Below are 22,647 nucleotides of genomic sequence, written 5' to 3' on the forward strand. Positions count from 1 at the left end.
AATTGTGTAACCTATGGATGATCGATGTATCGTTGCTTCACCATACTAACGTCGGATTCCGAAGCATATTCAACATCAATCATCCAAATCATACACACATGATGCCAAATTTAATTACTTCTTTATTATTTAATTTATTATGTCTTTTAATCATATTAATACAGAAAATAAACAACTATCAGATGCATGGTTTCGTAAGTGGCTCTGATACCACTAAAGGAGAATGGAGATCCAAAACGCAGCGGAAATTAAAATTTTCTCCTTTAGTGATCCTTACGAATGCGCATGATCAGTGATAAAAATCGTTACCTCTTGTGGAGATTGAAAGTTTTGATGCATATCTAAGGAGTGATCACGAACGTTTAATGGTGACAACGCCTCTACTCAGTCCACACGAACGGATTCATTCAGTCTCAGTGCTAGCTGTTGTGAATGAAGGCTTTGAGTGAGAGAGAGAGAGAGAGATATAGAAATGAAATTTCATCTAATGAAATGCTTCTGCACAAGGGTTCTATTTATAGAACCACTTGTGTGGGCTGCAAGCTAAAACGCCCACTTAAGTGTTTGTGGCCCATATCTTATGGTATACCAAAAAATCACTTAAGCGCGTGGTACCTTACGGTGTTCCTTATTTACTCTATCTCTCATCAATCCGTCCTTTTGTGTGTGACCCTGTAGGTTTTCGTGACATTGACAATTATATTAAATCATGTATTTAACATAATAAACAGTGAGTGGTATCTAGCAACACATCACTGCTACCCAAGGCACGAAAACGTCATGTGATCTGACAAATCCCTTTTTGTGATAATACTTATGTGTACAATTACCCTTTTTCCCTTATTGAACACAAGGCATAGACCGTGTCATCCTTGTCCAGTTCAATATTTGGCCCTTAGACATTTATCCTGCTATGCAGGATGGGAAAATTCCATCTAGGTCACTCATGTCCCTCAGCATGCTTAGTGGAGTACCCATCAACTATCGTTATGGTCATCCATTTACGGACAACGTTTGATCAACAATAAAGCACTCGACTCTACATCTAGGGGCCATAGTGGTTTCAGGTCGAAGGGTGGTATACACCACTATCACCATAAGAATAACTTATGACACTTTGCATAACATTCTATATAGTATTCTCATAGCGGGTCAATCCAGTATAAATATTACTCCTAATATTCATACCTATGTTTAAGACTTGATAACTCCTTATCCATGACCCATGAGATGTGATCATCAGTCTATATACATAATAGTCTTAATGCTTTAATGTTATCCCACTTCACAACAAAGTTCGACTACAGATACTTTAAGAATAATGTTCTTATGTTTAATGGGATCTCGTGATTAAGTCACATTTGATACATTAAATGGACTAGCTATTCTAGGGACTTTATTAAACAAACATAATAAAGAAAAAAGCCTTTTTATTATTAATAAATATTTTGATACAAGTACAAAAAGTATTGGCCTCTGGGGCCTACACCAACATAAGAAACTTGAAGGCTCTGGCATAATCGGCTGCAGCTGGGTAATGTTTAATAAAACCTCTGGCCTAATTGAAGTCCAAGCAACTTGAAGCCTCTGGCATAATCGATTGCGGATGGATAACGTTTAATAAAACCTTTGGCCTAACTGAAGTCCAAAAACCTTGAAGCCTCTAGCATAATCGGTTGTGGCCAGGTAACCTTTAATAAAACTTCTGGCCTAACTGAAATCCAGGCAACTTGAAGCCTCTATAATAATCGACTACAGCCGGGTCATGTAATGGTAAAAGTCTCTGACCTCCATGTAACGTCAATCCTCATGAGGCTCCGAACATTGGTCATGCAAAATAAAAGCCTCTGACCTCCATTTAACGTCAATTCCCATGGGGCTCTAAACGTCAGATAGGTTAGTAAAACCCATATCCTTTTAAAAATACCAAATCAACATACTTCTGGTCAAGTCAAAATGATGTACTTAACACCCTCAAGGACATGTTACGATACATGCATCTAATTGGAATCACCGCGATCCAATTAGGACAAATTGATGATCCGTTAAAGAATTATTATCCTACATATATCCCGGCCAGAATGTGTGAACCCGACTTCAATGATCTGGAGTCGACCATATCTTATTTAATCAGAGTACTATGAAGAAAGCTGATAATAGAGCCCTGATTACCACAATACTCAAAAGCTACATGGGGTATTACAAATCTAGGAAAAAGACTAAGCATTGGAGTGGTTAAAATAGAGCTTCAATAGGTCGAGACCCCAATGGGGCTCTCTGACTTCTCCATGTCTGGGGCTTACCGAGTTCTATGACGCCCATAAGTCGAGATCCCACTAGGGCTCTCCGACTTCTCCATGTCTAGAACTTACCGAGTTCTACGATGACACTAGGTCAAGAATCCACTAGGGATCTTCATATTCTTTATTAAATGTAGTGGTTTCCAACATCATTAAAGTTATAGATCTTTCCAAGATACACTTGGGGCTTGCCCATCTCCTTAGCAAGAAAAAATACGCTTTGGGCTTAAAGGCAAGGTAATTATCAAATATCAGTAGAAATAAATCAAAATACAACATTGTTATAAATCCAAGGAGCTCAATAGGATCCAAACATATTACGGGGGGGAGACAGAGAGAGAAAATCTGGAAAAAATATATGCCTCGTGTTATAAAAGATTTTCCACGTCCGTTCACGTCATTGTGTAGGTTTTGATAGTGCATGCAAGTAAGAGCAGGTCGAGTTCAAGCTCATCTTTAAATGGAGAATAATGTTTTGGGCTTCTTTTGTCTAAGCATTTCATCCTTTCAGGATTCATGTTCGGGGGGCTTATGTACACCCCATAAATTATCTAGCCGACCCAGGTATCTATTTTCAATGTTGGTCAAGATGGTCATGTAGGAGTCTCATAGGTCGACCCTTGATGTCGGACATCCGGGTTCCTTAACAATTAAGAGGCATACTAAGGCTCATATGAAGGTTACAGAATGTTAGTGTACATCCCGAATTTTATTACACTACGCCAAAAACTGGAATAGACAGCGCACCTTAGAGGGCGCTTTATTACAAAAGCACACTCTAAAGTGAAGCGAAAAAATAAGGAGCGAACAACTGGAATAGACAGCGCACTTTAGAGGGCGCTTTTGTAATAAAGCGCCCTCTAAGGTGAAGCGAAAAAATAAGGAGGAGATAGAGGGACAACAATACATAGCGCTTTTTAGAAAGCGCCCTCTAAGGTTACCCTTAGAGGGCGCTTTTAAAAAAGCGCTCTATAAGTCCATGTGCATTTCCAGTTTATAAAGCGCTTTTGGAAAGCCTTAGAGAGCGCTTTCATAAGCGCCCTCTTAGGCCCCCTTTAGAGGGCGCTTTTTTTCCACAAGCGCCCTCTAAGGTCCCCTTTAGTAAACATTAAAATTATAACATACTGCGCATTTTGTTATTTCACTCTCTGTTATTTTCGTTCTTTTTCACGTTAGGGTTCTCACTGCTACGATTTTCGCTACTTCTAAGGCATTCTCCTTCCACCTCTGTTAGATCTACGACGTTTCCTCCTTCTATTAATTCGTTGTTAGCTGTTCGATTTTGACACCATAGGTATTTTTCTAATCTTCATATTACTTGGTTTCTCTTCTGACGTTCGCTATTGTTCATTTTTGGTTTCATTTTTCTTGGTTCATACATTTATTGAGTATTCTCAACAATAATTATTGTGTTGCAATGCTAGCAATGGAGACTAGGCATTATGGGTTAAATTTCACCAACTGTTCCATTTGTTTCTCGATGTAGAAAAAGGAGGCAACAATATCTAAAACACCTTCTACCAATCAAAGGTACACTATGCAGTTTATGAGTGTATTTATTCTAGCATACATAGCGTAGCTAGTAACTTAAGAAGTTTAGGTATGGATGTTATTTGATAGAGTAAATTAGAGTCGACTATTCTTCTGTTAGCTTTCAGTTAAAAGTGGGTGGAAGAAGAGGTCAGTTTTTTTTGAATTGTCGTATTGGAAGTCCTTGTATGTGAGACATTTTCTTGATGTTATGCATATTGAAAAAAATGTATTTGAAAGTGTTATTGACACGTTACTCAATATACAAGGAAAGTCTAAGGATGGCCTTAAGGCAAGAAAGGACTTGATAGCGATGGGAATAAGAACTGAATTAGGACCCTTGAAGAAAGGATCCAACTTCGAAGAACTTAATTAGAGTTCTAGATATATACGGATTCGAGAGTTTCAAGACAAACAGGTTCTTAATCTTAACCACCCTCTTGCCTAATTTTATATGAAGTTTATAGACGTATGCACATTTGGCCAATCTCGGTGATCGAATTTTTTGTGTTCTCTATTTACATTTTTCGTATCTATTTACTTTTGAACCACAATTATTGTTCTAACAGTAACTAACTTTACATCGGCCCTGTTCAGCTTCGAGCAATTTTGTATCAATTTGACAAATGAGAAGTTACAGCAGCATTTCAACCAGGTTTGATTTTTCTACTATCTCCTGGCAAACAATTTCTATAGACTCAAATAACACTTCATTATTTCATTATGCAGCATGTCTTCAAAATGGAGCAAGAGGAATATACAAAGGAAGAAATTGATTGGAGTTATATAGAGTTCGTTGATAATCAAGATGTTCTCGATCTTATTGAGAAGGTGCAACTCACCCTTGCATTTTTGTCATTTTAGAAAAGTTCTATCAGTTTGTCATCTCATTCTTGTTTATAACTTCAGAAACCTGGCGGCGTTATTGCTCTTCTGGACGAGGCCTGGTATGTATTAAATGACAATAGTTCAAATATTTGTATTATAGTTAATGGTTTGTTTATGTCATTTTAAATAATGTAAAGTGGCGTTAGCGCATGCAAATATATATACTTTGAGCAATAACTATGTTTTATAGTCATTCTTTTATATATTGTCCTGCTTATTCTTTGTAGTATGTTTCCAAGATCAACGCACGAAACATTTGCTGAAAAGCTATATCAAACACTTAAGGACAATAAGCGATTCAGCAAACCGAAGTTGTCACGAACTGACTTCACCATCAATCACTATGCTGGTGATGTGAGTAAAATACATTTTGGTCTACGCAGTTATATCAACCATGAAATAAAAAGTTAAAAGCTTAGTATATATGTCGAACTTTGATTTTAGGTCACGTATCAAACTGATCTTTTCCTTGATAAAAACAAAGACTACGTTGTTCCGGAACACGCTGCGCTGCTCTGTGCTTCCAAGTGCTCCTTTGTTTCAGGACTTTTCCCACCTTTACACGAGGAAAGTACTAAATCAACAAAGTTTTCTTCTATAGCCACTCAGTTTAAGGTCGGTTTTCTTTAAACATGCATATGCTTGAAAATTATAAGTCTTTTTTATATAACTATTGATCATTGTTATTCTTATTGCTTATGGAATGAAGCAACAACTGCAATCTTTGCTTGAAACATTGAGTGCGACTGAGCCACACTACATTCGTTGTGTAAAGACAAATAATCTTCTTAAGCCGGGGATATTTGAGAACAACGATGTGTTACAGCAGCTTCGATGTGGGGTGAGTTCAACCCCCATATTAGCCTTGTTCTTTATTATGACATGAATATTTTTGTTTCAAGTTACTTCAAACTCTGTGGATGCCTTTTACAGGGTGTAATGGAGGCAATTAGGATAAGTTGTGCTGGATATCCAACTCGAAAGAACTTTGATGAATTTGTTCAGCGGTTTAGTATAATGGAACCTAAGGTTCTAAAATCATGGTATTTACTTCTCCTTTTTTCCGTGTTTTCTTTTTCTGATCATACAGATGAATGTGATTGTACTGAACATAATTAACCACCTAGATTGTTGTCACGAAATTTTTCCGGTTTTAGATGTTCAAATAACACAACTATATCTGAAATAACTAATAATAAATATATATCTGCAGTCCTGATGAGATGACGGCTTGCAAGAGACTTCTAGATAAAGCAAACCTTAAAGATTATCAGGTAGTAGTTCTTATCTTAATCTCAGTTATAGCATTTTTATTTGCTCGCAGGTTACATTGAATCATAGATGATGATGCTAAAAAAATTTGAACACGCTATGTATGATAATATGGATTGGAATAAAATGTTGTTTGGGTTTCTTTGTAGATAGGAAAGACAAAAGTTTTCCTGAGAGCAGGTCAAATGGCAGAACTAGATGCATGTCGTGCCGAGGTCCTAGGAAGATCCGCAATCGTTATTCAGAAAAAAGCTCGCACATATATTTGTGAGAAACAGTACAAGTTATTGCGATTTTCTGCCATAGAACTACAAAGGGCTATTAAAGGTATCAATTATTTGAATCCTTTTTTATACTATGTATGAATAATCTTGTTATCCATTTTCTAAGTCATTTAGTTTTACGTATCCTATGAACTTAACATAGGACAACTTGCAAGACGTCGGTATGAATGCATGAGAAGGGAGGCCGCATCTTTGATAATCCAGAAACAAATCCACATGTATCTTTCGAGAAGTGCTTATAAAACTACCTATTCCAAAGTTGTTTGTATTCAAACCGGCATGCGAGGAATGGCTGCTAGAAATGAACTTCGATTTAGGAAGCGGACCCTAAGAAGACTGCGGCTAGCAAAAAAAACATACATCTCAGAGATGCTTTTGCTACTTAGTTTTATTTCTTTTTAAGTTATGAATTGGTTGTATATTTAGAATCTTTAGAAGTTAAACGATTATATATCAGTGGATTGTTGTATATGTATGGATTGTTGTATATAAGGCTTGTTGAATGCAATGTGTGAAAAAGGGCTTCAAATTATACAGTTTTAGGTGTACTGCTTCAATATACAGGTTGTCTAAAATAAATAAATAAATATAGCGCTTTTTTAAAAAAAAAATTTAAATAACCACCCACTTTAGAGGGCGCTTTCCAAAATAAGCGCCCTCTAAACCCTTTAAATTTCCACTTTAGAGGGCGCTTTCCAGTAAAAGCGCCCTCTAAACCCTTAAAAGTTTCCACTTTAGAGGGCACTTTCTTTAAAAAGCGCCCTCTAAAGTGGCCCTTAAAGGGCTTAAAGAGCCACTTTAGAGAGCGCTTTCACCAGGAAAAAAAGCGCTGTCTTTACCTATGCCAGCGCCAGATTAGAGGGCGCTTTAAAGCGCTGTTATAGGCCAAAAAAGCGCCCTCTTTTCCCTTATTTGGCATAGTGTTAGAACTCGAATATGGTCGGTATGTATCCCGGGGATTTTCTGAGGTCGAAGAATTATTACAAGCCCGAACAGCGAGTTTCGTACTCATCCCTGACTCAATTGACCGATCTCTAAAAGAACAATCAAGGGTCGGAAACCGTTACAGAATGATTAATACACAGTTACAAATACTTATTTAGTCCGTTACAAATAGTTAAATAAACAGTTACGTTTATTATGGCCATAAACCCTATTTATGGTGACTATTTAGTAGGAGGGGGGAGGCTGACAATATATATAGTTCTTGAGACCAACAAAAAAAAGGGAGAGCATGATGAATAAACATAAAAAAGAACAAATTTGCTAGGAACCTTCGACCACCAACAATGGTGGCTATGAACCCTATTCCAATCACAGACACTCGAACCAGACATTTACGACCGTCCTTGACTAGCATCAGAGAGATCAACCTTTTAATGTTTTAGCAAGAATAATCGGTATCATAACATCATCGTCAACTATCATGTTCACTTAGCAACACATATTTATCAAAACTTACAACATCATTAATATTCAATATTTACATTGTTAACCAATTATAATTAACATTCTCAATATCATAATATCATTACAAGATAACATCAACAATTACGCACAAACCTCATAAATTATTCATGTTATCATAACACAATTAGCTACTGAAACTAATTCTATTTGATGGAAAATTGCGTTAGATTTCCAATGCTTTGAACCACATCCCAATTCGAGTCCCGAAACACAAGTTACGACGATTTGAGTCGCAAATAGAAACTATGTGCTTTCATGCTCACACGACGAGCTGGAGGCAAGACAAGGCAGTAGAGAAATACCCTATGCTCGTCTGGGGAAGACCCAATGAGACCAGCTCGCCTGGACTCGCACGACGAATCGGACAAAACCTAGAAACGAGATTATGTCCTGCCCAAAACCTTCCCAAATTCGATTCCAAACATCCAAAAACTTATACCACGTGAATACCACACAATAGCATGTTAATTCCTATTAATCTAACATATTATTACATTGATTTAACTAAAAAAACTAGAATTGTTCATACTTTAAAATCTCAATCACGTAACAAAACTCATGTTTATGAACACATAGCATACAAACAGCTACCCCAAATAAGGTACACGAATTTGTAAGTAATCATAGCATAAAAACAAAATTGAAATCATGTTATTCATCACATTAATTATAACTCAAAGAAAGAACAAACCCTATGGAAGGTTAAGGGTACCTCCACTCTACCCCCTCATGCTTTAACACCAATTAGAGAAGCACATCTCCCCCTTATCTTAATTCCTAAAAAGAATTATGAATTGGATGATTTTTTCTCCTTTAAGCTCTAGTTATCCTCTTGTTATTCTCTTTGGCCTAACTTTTCCTCTCTTCTACTTTTTTTCACTTATTCTACGTAGTCATATCGCTTCCTTCTCCTAACTCTCTTTTTAAAATAAAAACATAATTCCCTCATTAGGATATTACTACCTTACCCTCACCTTTCTCTCTAATTCCCCCCTTAACCCCAATATCTCTACAAACTCCTATTTTACCTTATCTTATTATTTTATTTATATAATAAATATAGAGCATTATTTTAAGGGTTAAATATACATCACCCCCTGTCAATGTAACGAGTTTTGATTTTACCCTTATAAATTATTTTTTTGTGATTCCCCCCTTACCAAATCCATATTCCCTCAATAAAGACCCTAGGGTCACATTTTCGCTTAGAATATGAAAATATGTCAGACGTGGCACACTGACTGAGTATTTTTTTTAGATTTTTTTTAATTCCAACTATGCTAACATGGATTTATCATTTTTTATTATTTTAATATTATTAAATTATTAAATATGAAACATATATTATTTTATTTTTCAATTATTTTAATATTATTAAATTATTAAATATGAAAGTTATAAGAAAATCAAACAAAATTTTGCCATGACCAAGTCAGTAGCGAATACCTTGTGCTCGTCTGCCGAAGACCCAGCGAGACCAGCTTGTCTGGGCTCGCCCACTGAAGCGGACATAACCTAGAAACGTGATTCTTCCATACCTAAAACATTCCCAAATTCGATCCCAAACATCCCTAAACGTCCAGAAACTTATACCACATGAATACCAAACAATATCATCTTAATTCCTATTAATCTAACATGTTATTACATTGATTTAACTCAAAAAATTAGAATTATTCATACTTTAAAATCTCAATCTCGTAACAAAATTCATGTTTATGAACACATAGCATACAAAATAACAACCCCAAATAAGGTACACGAATTTTCAAGTAATCATAGCATAAAAACATAATTGAAATCATGTTATTCATCACATTAATTATAACTCAAAGGAAGAACAAATCCTATGGGAGGTTAAGGGTACCTCCATTCTATCCCTCGTGCTTTAACACCAATTAGAGAAACACATCTCACATTTACCTTAATTTCTAGCAAGAATTCTGAACTGGATGATGTGCTTCTCGTTCAAGCTCTAGTTATCCTCTTTCCCCTAACTCTTCCTCTCTTCAACTTCTTTTCACTTTTTCTATGTAGTCATATCGTTCCCTTATCCTAACTCTTTTTTTTTAAAAAATGAAAACATAATTCCCTCATTAGGATATTCCTACCTTACCCATACCTTTCTCTCTAATTCTCACATTATCCTCAATATCTCTACAAACTCTTACTTTCCCTTTATCCCATTATTTTTATTTATATAATAAAACTAGAGCATTATTCTAAGGGTTAAATATATGTCACTCTCTGAAAATGTAGCGAGTTTTGATTTCACCCCTTATAAAAAAAAATTGGTGATTCCCCCTTTACCAAATCCAGATTCCCTCAATAAAGACCCTGGGGTCACATTTTCGCTTAGAATATGAAAATCTGTCATATGTGACACACTGACTGAGTATTTTTCTTAGATTTATTTTAATTCTAAGTATGCTAACATGGATTTATCATTTTTTATTATTTAATTATTTAATTATTTTAATATTATTAAATTATTAAATATGAAACATATATTATTTTATTTTTCAATTATTTTAATATTATTAAATTATTAAATATGAAATTTATAAGAAAAATCAAACAAAAATTTTCAATGACCAAGTCAGGAGCGAATACCCTATGCTCGTCTGGCGAAGACCCAACAAGACCAGCTCGTCTGGGTTCGCCCGACGAAGCGGACATAACCTAGAAACGTGATTCGGCCATGCCCAAAACCTTTCCAAATTCGATCCCAAACGTCCAGAAATTTATATCACATGAATACCACACAATAGAATGTTAATTCATATTAATCTAACATGTTATTACATTGATTTAACTCAAAAAAACTAGAATTATTCAAACTTTAAAATCTCAACCTCGTAACAAAACTCATGTTTATGAACACATAGCATACAAAACAACTATCCCAAATAAGGTACACGAATTTGCAAATAATCATAGCATAAAAATAGAATTGAAATCATGTTATTCATCACATTAATTATAACTCAAATGAAGAACAAACCTTATGGGAGGATAACGGTACATCCACTCTACCCCTCGTGTTTTAATACCAATTAGAGAAGCACATCTCCCCCTTACCTTAATTCCTAGCAAGAATTCTGAATTGGGTGATGTGTTTCTCCTTCAAGCTCTAGCTATCCTCTTTGCTCTAGCTCTTCCTCTCTTCTACTTTTTTTCACTTTTTCTACGTAGTCATATCACTCCCTTCTCCTAACTCTCTTTTTTAAAATAAAAACATAATTCCCTCATTAGGATATTCCTACCTTACCCATACCTTTCTCTCTAATTTCTACCTTATCCATAATATCTCTACAATCTCTTAGTTTCCCCTTATCTCATTATTTTATTTATATAATAAAACTAAAGCATTATTTTAAGGGTTAAATATATGTCACTCCATGCCAATGTAGCGAGTTTTGATTTCGCCCCCTATAAAAAAAATTATAATTCCCCCTTACCAAACTCAGATTCCCTCAATAAAGACCCTGGGGTCACATTTTCGCTTAGAATATGAAAATAGGTCCGTGGCACGATGACTGCGTATTTTTTTTTTAATTCCAACTATACTAACATGGATTTATTATTTTTTTATAATTTTATTTTTCAATTATTTTAATATTATTAAATTATTAATTATGTAACATATACTATTTTTCAATTAATTTAAAATTATTAAATTACTAAATATGAAATTTATAAGAAAAATCAAACAAAATTTTGCCATAACCAAGTCAGTAGCGAAATACCTTGTGCTTGCTTAGCAAAGACCCAGCGAGACCAGCTCAAACAAAACTTATACCACATGAATACCACATAAAATAGCATGTTAATACCTATTAATCTAACATGTTACTACATTGATTTAACTCAAAAAAATTAAAATTATTCATACTTTAAAATCTCAATCTCATAACAAAAATCATATTTATGAATAGATTGCATGCAAAACAACTACTCCAAATAAGGTTCATGAATTTTTCATATTAAATTAATAAATATGAAACATATATTAATTTACTTTTCAATTATTTTAATATTATTAAATTAATAAATATGAAAGTTATAAGAAAAATCAATCAAACAAAATTTTGCCATGACCAAGTATTAAACCTGTGTCATGGAGCTAACATCAGGTTGGCTTACCATTGCGCTTGCAGCTTCAATTCATTTAGATTTCACAACATATTGATTTTATACATATTTCGTTAATAGTATGAAATAATTAGATAATATTTAACGAATTATTTAACATAAAATTATTATTTAAATAGTATGTAATAATTATTAAATAGTATTAAATCATATAATAATTATTTAATATGTTATTTTTAGTAGTATGTAATATGTTAAAATTTATTGAATTTAAAACATGTTTAATATAAACTAAATATATTATTGAAAATATGTTGAATTTAAACACATTTTACTATTACTCTATTATTAATATGTCAAATAAATATTCAATCTTACAAACAATCAATTAGAAAATTTAATATTTAAATAGTATGTAATAATTATTAAATCATATAATAATAATTTAATATGTTATTTTTAATAGTATGTTATATGTTAAAATTTGTTGAATTTAAAACATGTTTAATATAAAATAAATATATTATTGAAAATATGTTGAATTTAAACACATTTTACTATTACTTTATTATTAATATGTCAAACAAATATTCAATATTACAAACAATCAATTAAAAAATTTAATATTTAAATAGTATGTAATAATTATTAAATAGTATTAAATCATATAATAATTATTTAATAATGTATTTTTAATAGTATGTTATATGTTAAAATTTGTTGAATTTAAAACACGTTATATATAAAATAAATATATTATGGAAAATATGTTGAATTTAAACACATTTTACTATTACTTAATTATTAATATCTCAAATAAATATTCAATATTACAAACAATCAATTAAAAACTTTATTATTTAAATAGTATGTAATAATTATTAAATAGTATTAAATCATATAATAATTATTTAATACGTTATTTTTAGTAGTATATTATATGTTAAAAAAATTGAACTTAAAACATGTTTAATATAAAATAAATATATTATTTAAAATATGTTGAATATAAACACATTTTACTCTTACTTTATTATTAATATGTCAAATAAATATTAAAAGTTACAAACAATCAATTAAAAGATTTATTTTTAAATAGTATGTAATAATTATTAAATAGTATTAAATCATATAATAATGATTTAATGTTATTTTTAGTAGTGTGTTATTTGTTAAAATTTGTTGAATTTAAAACATGTTTAATATAAAAGAAATATATTATTGAAAATATGTTGAATTTAAACACATTTTATTATTACTTTATAATTAATATGTCAAATAAATATTCAATATTACAAACAATCAATTAAAAATTTTATTATTTAAATAGTATGTAATAATTATTAAATAGTATTAAACCATATAATAATTATTTAATATTTTATTTTTAGTAGTATGTTATATGTTAAAATTGGTTGAATGTAAAACATTTTTAATATAAAATAAATATATTATTGAAAATATGTTGAATTTAAACAAATTTTACTATTACTTTATTATTAATATATCAAATAAATATCCAATGTTACAAACAATCAATTAAAAACTTTATTATTTAAATATTATGTAATAATTATTAAATAGTATTAAATTATATAATAATTATTTAATATGTTATTTTTAGTAGTATATTATATGTTAAAAAAATTGAATTTAAAACATGTTTAATATAAAAAAAAATATATTAGTGAAAACATGTTAAATATAAACACATTTTACTATTACTTTATTATTAATATGTCAAATAAATATTCAATGTTACAAACAATTAATTAAAAAATTAATTATTTAAATAGTATGTAATAATTATTAAACAGTATTAAATCATATAATAATTATTTAATATGTTATTTTTAGTAGTATGTTATATGTTAAAATTTGTTGAATTTAAAACATGTTTAATATAAAATAAATATATTATAGAAAATATGTTGAATTTAAACACATTTTATTATTACTTTATTATTAATATGTCAAATAAATATTCAATGTTACAAACAATTAATTAAAAAATTTATTATTAAAATAGTATGTAATAATTATTAAATAGTATTAAATCATATATTAATTATTTAATATGTTATTTTTAGTAGTATGTTATATGTTAAAATTTGTTGAGTTTAAAACATGTTTAATATAAAATAAATATATTATTGAAAATATGTTGAATTTAAACACATTTTACTATTACTTTATTATTAATATGTCAAATAAATATTCAATGTTATATACTATTTAAATAACATAATAAATTATTTAATACTATTTAATAATTATTACATATTATTTAAATAATAATTTTAGATTAAATGATTCATTAAATATCATATAATTCTCTCATACTATCTGCGAAATATGTTAAAAATAATCTTGTTGTAAATTGTCATAAAGTAGAAGATAGTAGTGCATTGGTAAGACATGCCATTACCATATTTTATTTGATTTTACTTATAACTTTCATATCTAATATTTAATAATATTAAAATAATTGAAAAGTAAAATAATATATGATGAGGATTTCAAAATAATTATAAATAAAAAATGAGAAATTCATGTGAACAAAAAAAATACCCAGATGATTTGTTTTTACTTCAAATTCAAATTTAAATATTCATTTAAATCCAATTAAAACTCATTACAGCTACCAAACAAACCATCTAATCATATTGTTAAATCAATAACAATAATTTTTTCTACAAAGCACACTTTTAAATGCAAAATTTTAGCGTCTGTTGCATAAGGCTCAGATGTCGTACCAACATGTTGAAGCATCATGCCCATCATGTGTCCTTTCTATAATTTCATACAACTTTAACAAGGTAGACCAACCTTGAAAACTTAGTCTCTTCTCCAAGTTATTATTTTGCTAAAATGCAGTCAATCCAAAGGAACAACAACAACAATTAATACAATAATAATTAAAATGGAAACAACACTAGTGGCATGCTACGTCACGATAGTCTAAGACCTTTGGAACACATAGCCAAACGATAAAGGAATGTTCTTTAACTAGAAATAAAAACAAGATTGTTACAAACTTTGTATGTTAGTTCTTTTGGAGGTTTAGATCATAAAGATCTGTATACACACCTTACAGTGTTTTACAAGATTTTGGGGACACTAGGATCCTCAGAGATAAGAAAGAAGCAATATTCCTAAGGTTGCTTCCACATTCACTAATTGTAAAAGCAAATGAGTGGTATCCAGACCAACCAACATTGACAATGACAAATTGATATACATTGGAGGAAAATTTCTTAAACAGATTATTTTTCATAACAAATTCATGAAAGTCAAGGCAACCGTTCTGGTGTTCTCTCAAGGTGTAGCAAAAATACAATGTGAAGTTTGGGAGAGGTACAATTCCATGCTTAGAAGATGTCCAAATAACGGTTTCGATGAGCTTACAAGGATACACATCTTCCGAAATGGGCTACTGCGACAACCAAAATTGTTGCTATATGCTACTGTTAGGAGTTTACTAATGTCCAAGAGCATATAAGTTATTAACCGAAGTCGTGGATGAGCTAACAAAGTAGTTGTCATAACTACCACAACAATTGAAGGATATGCATGAAGCTCCTTAACACATGCCGATTTTATTTTGTGAACTATGCATTAGACATCATCCAACTAGATTTTTTTTCCCAACTGATGCGGAAGTAAATTATCTAGGCAATATCCAAACAACAACTTTCAAGGAAACAACTTCAATCAAGGGTGGATGTTTGAAATTGGTCCATCAAATAGATACCCCTTTCAGCATTATCCACAAACACCTCCACAACCAGATAAATTAACAAAGTTGGAGGATTTATGTAATAAGTTTATGCATGTGTCTATGGCCAGCTAGAAAAATACTGAAGCCACCATAAAAACTCTTAAGATGCAAGTTGACCAATTAGCAAAATAGTTAGTTGAAATCCTGAGTCCTACATTCAATTCTAATACCCATACAAATCTAAAGGAGAACTATAATGTAGTTAAGAATAATCTGAATATAGTTATTAAAGTCATGGAAGAGGAAGTAGAAGAAGGACCAAAAAAAGAAGAATCGTAGGAGAAAAAATATGAAATCATCCAACAAACTCTACCCTAGAAGAAGCTAGACCATGGAGTAGTCATATCACCTATAACTATATGTAAGATGGAAGTTGGAAATGCATCAGGGGTGAAAAGAGTTAGGGGTCTTGAGATAGATCCAAATGCATCAACATTGTAGAAGGCAGACAAGGCTTGTAGGAAGTCTATGGGAAAAATTAAAGATGTTCTAATAATATTGAAAAGTTTCCATTTCCTATATATTTAATGTTGCTAGACGTTGTGGTCATCCAAAAAAAAAAACCCTCATTCTAGGCCAACCATTTAGGAATGTCGTGAGAATGTTGGTGGACATAGACAAAGGTTAAGTAAAGGTTGGAATGAACTGCCATGAGGTATGTTTTAAGGTAATAGGTATTACGTGACACTGACTGTCATGAAGATAATGACGTTAAACAAGCGCTTGTTGGTAGGCAACCCAACCATATTTTACAGGTTTTCTTAGGTAGTATTTCTTTATAGTTATTTATTTTCAATCACAGTGATGAAAGAAAAATGCTAATGCAAACAAGGGCTTGATAAACTCAAACTGGCTAGGCCAATTTTCACCTAGCACTCCCAAAAGAAAACCCAAAAGGAAAAGCACATGCTCTCGACTAGCGTAAACTAGCTTGTCTAGCAAGAGTCCCATTACAGAACTATTGGAAACACAACCAAACTTAAAAGCACCCACTTTAATCATATTTTCTCACTTTATCCAACTCTTTCGCACACGAAAAATCCTAGCACACAATATAAAAAAGAATCCAAGGAGAAAAACATCACATTTTTGCATCTTAATCCAATTAAGAGATGGCTCAAGTGTGTTGTTTTACTCTATTATATTTTAACTCTTTTACATTATGAACTTTGCTGAAAACACAATGAAATTTCTCTAATTTAGCGACAAATTAGAGTAACTTTATTGCTTAATAATGTTGACATAGGATAGAGGAAAATTGCTTGCATGAACACTTGAACTTGATATCTTAGGATGAACAATAATGGTATTTGTGTGTGTGTGTGTGTGTGTGTGTGTATGTTACAAACCTCTAGATACTACGTCTAAACTTTAATCATTGTGAAAATTCAATTGCATGTTAAAGAAACACATTTAAAGTTAGTACACAAAGATGTTCATGTGTCTTACTCATGCAATGTACGAATGGAAAATTGCAAATGTGTGAATTATGTCATATTACCTAACAAAATGCATTCCATTTACGTTGTTTGTAAATTGTTTCAGATGGCTTCAGAAAGACCAACAATTGGAAGAAAAAGACAAAACTTAAGCATAACATCATCCTTCATACCCTATGATGAGCATAAGTTCAGAAGCGACATTCATGAAAAATTCTTCACTAAGTTGGAAAGTTGTAACTTAGTACAATATAAGGGGTTGATCGGTCACCATTTTCACTATGTTTTCGTTGCTTATCCAACAAGAAACAAAGGATTTTGAGACACCGTGTACGCATTATGGTACCTTTAAAGTTAATTTTCATTCCCGTAAGTTATTTAAGTAATTTTATTAATTTGTCCGTTTTATTTTGTGTTTTCGTGATTTTACGCTTCAGTTGTCGTGTTTATGCCCTCCAGGTCCATGAAGAAGATCCAATGGACTCAATGCGAGAAAGTAGAAAGTTCTGACGTTCGAAAAAAGAAGATTTCCCAGTTCAGGAGGCCTGACACGGCCACCCGTGTCACCTGACACGGGCCATGTCAGGAGGAAGGCCAAGAAAGTATAAGAAATGCCCAAAACAGAGGCCTGACACGGCCGCCCATGTCAGCCTAACACAGTTGTGTCAGGTCACCTGGGGTGTGTCAGCAAGGAAATAACAAGGCAAAGAGCTGACACGGCCGCCCGTGTCGGTCTGATACGATTGTGTCATCCCAGAAAGCTAATTTTCTAGTTTTCGGGATTTTTCACCGGGCTTGAGCTGTAGGGACGTTTTGGAGATTTCCACATTCTGCCAAGGGATTTTCACAATATTAGGAGAGATTCTACAAGAGAAAATATCATCTTGGAACGAGGCGAACACAGTATTGTCAGACAAGCAAGGATTATAGAGATCAAGGAATTCGGAGAGCGGAATGTTTTCATGAGCGGAAGCGATTGAAGATTGACATCATCCAATTACTTGTAATGTGTATTTTTTATCTTGAATTTGTTTTGTATAATATGAGTAGATAAACCCCCCAATGCTAGGGGGTGTCCCTGATTTAGAATTGTAATGACTATGAGTTTATGATTGTATTTATAATTTTGTTTTTACGATAATTTTTGATGTGCTTAATGTTTTCTCTTTCGAACCAATCGAGATTGTTGTGTGGTTATCGATTAGGCTGGACCTCCATTGGTAAGATTTTCATTAGATTACTCTGCAGTAGATATCACCTAGGACTAGGGATACCCTGTATGAATCAGAGCATTCTTGATATAATAAAGCTTAACTTCACCCTAATTGTCTATGGACATAGAAATTAGGGTAGAATGATTAAAGGTTTTCTCACCAAGGACTTGGGAGAAAGTACCCTTGAGAACTGATGGTAATTGATATTTGTTGATGCAATAGTGACTCAGAGTTCTTACAGGGATAAATCATACACCTTCCTTTGCATTGTTCCTCATACCTTGCAAACCCTTCTTTTTTATTATTATTTTCATTTGCCTTTATTTTTATAATTTTGAATTTAAAAACCTCGATTATAATATTTGTTCAATTGAACAATGAATTGAACTCAATATTAACTTTTAGTCCTTGAGATCGACATTCGGGGAATTTTCCCTTTATTACTATAACTTGATCGGAAAAATAGCAAGTGTATTATTTTGTCTATTATAGTAATAAAGGGGAAATTCCCCGAATGTCGATCTCAAGGACTGCAAGTTAATATTGAGTCCAAGTCATCGTTCAATTAAACAAATATTATAATTGGGGTTTTTAAATTCAAAATTATAAAAATAAAGGAAAATGAAAATAATAATAAAAAAGAAGGTTTTGCAAGGTATAAGGAACAATGTCATGGAAGTTGTATGATTTATCCTTGTAACAATTTTGAGTCACTATTGCATCAACAAATATCACTAACCATCAGTTCTCAATGGTATTTTCTCCAAAGTCCTTGGTGAGAAAACCTTTAATCATTCTACCCTAATTTCTATGTCCATAGGCATTTAGGGTGAAGTTAAGCTTTATTATATCAAGAATGCTCTGATTCATACGGGGCATCCCTAGTCCTATGTGATATCTACTACAGAGTAATCTAATGAAATCCTTACCAATGGCAGTCCAGCCTAATCGATAACCACACAAAAATCTCGATCGGTCCGAAAGAGAAAGCATTAAGCACATCAAAAGATTACCGTAAAAATAATATTATAAATGCAACCGTAAACTCATAGTCATTACAATTCTAAATCAGGGACACCCCCTAGCATTGGGGATTTAGCTACTCATATTGTTCAAAACAAACTCAAGATAAAAAATACACATTACAAGTAATTGGATGACGTGGATCTTCAATCGCTTCCGCTCATGAAAACCTTCCTCTCTCCGAATTCCTTGATCTCTGTAATCCTTGCTTGTGTGACAATAATGTGTTTGCCTCGTTCCAAGATGATCTTTGCTCTTGTAGAAACTCTCCTAATATAGTGAAAATCCATTGGCATAAGGTGAAAATCTCTAAAATGTCCCTGCAGCTCAAGCCCAGTGAAAAAGCCCGAAAATTGGAAAATTAGCATTTTGGGATGACACGGCCGTGTTAGGCTGACACGCCCCTGTTGACCTAACACGACTGTGTCAGGCTGACATGGGCGGCCGTGTCAGGCCACTATTTTGGGCATTTCTTGTACTTTCTTGGCCTTCCTCCTGACACGGCCCGTGTCAGGTGACACGGGTGGCCGTGTCAGGCCTCCTGAACTGGGAAATCTTCTTTTTTCGAACGCCAGAACTTTCCACTTTCTCGCATTGAGTCCATTGGATCTTCTCCGTGGACCTGGAGGGCATAAACACGACAACTGAAGCGTAAAATCACGGAGACACAAAATAAAACTGACAATTAATAAAATTACTTAAACAACTTACGGGAATTAAAATTAACTTTAAAGGTACTATAATGCGTACACGGTTTCTAAAAATCCTTGGTTTCTGGTCGGATAAGCAATGAAAACATAGTGAAAATGGTGACCGATCACAACCCCAAACTTAGCTTATTGCTTGTCCTCAAGTAATGTCCTATACGACAAAGTGTCACTTCCCAAAATTTGTATTCTTACCATGATACTACTGAGTTCTTTCACCAACACCTTCACTCTCCCTCTTATAGTTCCTGCTTCCTAATGAGGTTTTTGCCGCACTTCCTCATCGAGGTACCGCTTCATCTGTCAACTTACATCACACTCTCACCAAGTCTCTTGGGGTTTAAGTGTTTTCACTCTCAATTTAGAATATGCAATATTAACTCATAAGTTTGAATAGTTTCTCCTTTCATATCAACTACACACAACACATACTTTTTGAGGTCTTTCGGGTTGTAACGAGGCTTGGGTTGTGGTGTGGTAAATACAAACAAAAAGGAAAATAAGTGGTTTTGGATGCAGAGCCAATGTTAATATTCTTTTCACTGTGTTTTATTCTTTTATTTTTCAATTGCTCAGTTTTTCTTTGATATTCTCTCTTCTTCTTTTTTTAACTAAGTGCTCTTCCTTCGGTGAGTGCTTCTTTCGAACCATCGACTATATTTCGTTTTCTAAAATTTTTGATGGTCGTTTTTCTTCTTATTATTTATTTTATTTCATTTTTCGTACTCACCTTGGTTTTTGATACTTATGGGGTTTACCCCAAACTTAGAATTTAACACAGCTTAATGACATCACATTGACTCTGAACAGGGTAAGGAAGTGTTTTGGGCGGCGGGTTACATTTATGTGGTTAGACAAACAAATGGTACAAGCTCAAATGGGGTTAACAAAGGATAACATTAATGAGATGGCTAGAAAGGCTCAGGGCTATAATTAAACAACGTGCCTCAGTGTGTGTATACATGAAATGAAACTCCCAGAGAACCTACGCAAAGTCAGAGTGATAAAGACATACCTGAATATCGCTCATGATGACAAATCTGCTTGGCTTTTTATGCACTCACCATGTTAGGTAAAGCTTGACAGCATCCACAGTAATTCGAGTATGGTGCGGCTTCTTACTCAACTCATAATGCACAGGGAACCTACGTTAGTTGAGCTTTAGAAATTGTGTCTGATCTATTCTTCAACAGTATTGACTTTCTGGGAAGATCCTTCACAACAAGCAATAGTAAGTGGAGTGATCATTTCATCCACTACCGCTATTGATCATTACCTCATCCAACTATAATATCAAGAACCTCAATGTTTTAGAACATGATATAAGGAGTGTGACTCATAGTGCCCCACTGAGGGGGGCTGGGGAGGAAAGTGCAACATGCCCACAAGAAATTCAAATTTTCCAAACAAATTTCAAATCTGTAGGCCTAACACGGGCCGTGTCAGCTGACACAGGCGGCCGTGTCAGGCCACTATCTCTTCTCTTGGTTGGGCGTGGCCTTCAGTATTCCTGACATGGGTCGTGTCAACTAACACGGGTGGCCGTGTCAGGCTGCTGTTCTACTCATTTTTCCAACTTTTTCCATGTGAATACCTTCTCCCTTTTATGCAAGGCACTGTGCAAACCTAAAATAACAAACAAACACAAACAATAATTAGAAATAGTAACGCGTGGGTTGCCTCCCACGAAGCGCTCCGTTTAATGTCGCATTGCACGACAATTCATTCCCCTTGTTATTGGGGGTACTTCAGCCTCCAAACCTTGTTGCATCTCTTGTCCAAAACTAGGAAGTTTTCTCTTTCCTCAGTATGAATTCCTTTGTGCCATACGTCCTTTTTAACCTCCATCTCCTTACCTTGTTTTCATTTTCTTTTCTTTCTCTTGGTTTTTTCAAATGGAGATGGGATTCTTTCCATTTAGGGTGGCTAATAGCAATGGTGAGAGTCGAGATGGCCTTCCTGTATCTTTCTCTGATGTTGGAATGTTAATTTGCCTTCTCGCCTCTGTCCTGATTAAGCCTACTTGATAGTGAGATTATGTATCTTCCTCTAGCTCCTGGTCTTCAATAGCATTCAATGTTATCTCTTTGTCGTGAGCTTTCAAGGTTAATGTGCCTTGGTCCATGTCGAGATTGCATCGACTTGTCTGCATGAAAGGTCGACCCAGAATGATGGGTGCCTAATCATCTTCAGATTTGTCTTTGTATCACTGACATTTTAATGCCCAACCTGTGATAGATTGATAATGGCATCAAACTCACACTAGCTCCAGAATCTATTAGTTCCCTTTTGAAGGTTCTTCCTTTAATTGTGTATGGTACTGTTACAATTCCAGGATCCTTCTGTTTGTTTGGAATTTTCTGCTCCAGTGAATTTGCACTATACCTTTCCTTCTAGGCTACCAGTTCTTCTGTTGTTGGTTTCTTTTCGGCCATTACCTCTTCCATGAATTTCTTGTACATGGTCATTCTCTCGAGTGATTCAAACAAAGACATATGACCCTCTACCTTTTTAAACATTGTCATGAATTTCTCAAAGTCTGACTCGCTTGGTTCCTTCTTTGTCACTCTCTGAGGATAGGGCAACTTAATCACCGATTTAGTCTCCTTTTTAATTTCCTCTTCAGTTGGCTTGCCATGTGGTA

The 22,647-nt window shown here is 33.3% G+C and overlaps 1 protein-coding gene across 1 annotated transcript; it reads left to right on the top strand.

Annotated features, from left to right (window-relative positions):
- The first annotated feature begins 4,195 nt into the window (after positions 1–4,195).
- LOC127109133 (myosin-8) lies at positions 4,196–6,063 on the top strand. The gene is made up of 10 exons (XM_051046038.1): positions 4,196–4,248; positions 4,428–4,485; positions 4,560–4,661; positions 4,740–4,777; positions 4,946–5,072; positions 5,163–5,333; positions 5,428–5,559; positions 5,652–5,761; positions 5,932–5,992; positions 6,043–6,063. The coding sequence occupies exons 3-10, from the start codon at positions 4,572–4,574 to the stop codon at positions 6,061–6,063; spliced, it is 750 nt and encodes a 249-aa protein (XP_050901995.1). The 5' UTR covers positions 4,196–4,248; positions 4,428–4,485; positions 4,560–4,571.
- Positions 6,064–22,647: the final 16,584 nt, after the last annotated feature.

This window comes from Lathyrus oleraceus, chromosome 1 (genome assembly GCF_024323335.1).
Source record: "Lathyrus oleraceus cultivar Zhongwan6 chromosome 1, CAAS_Psat_ZW6_1.0, whole genome shotgun sequence".
Taxonomy (NCBI): Eukaryota; Viridiplantae; Streptophyta; class Magnoliopsida; order Fabales; family Fabaceae; genus Lathyrus; species Lathyrus oleraceus.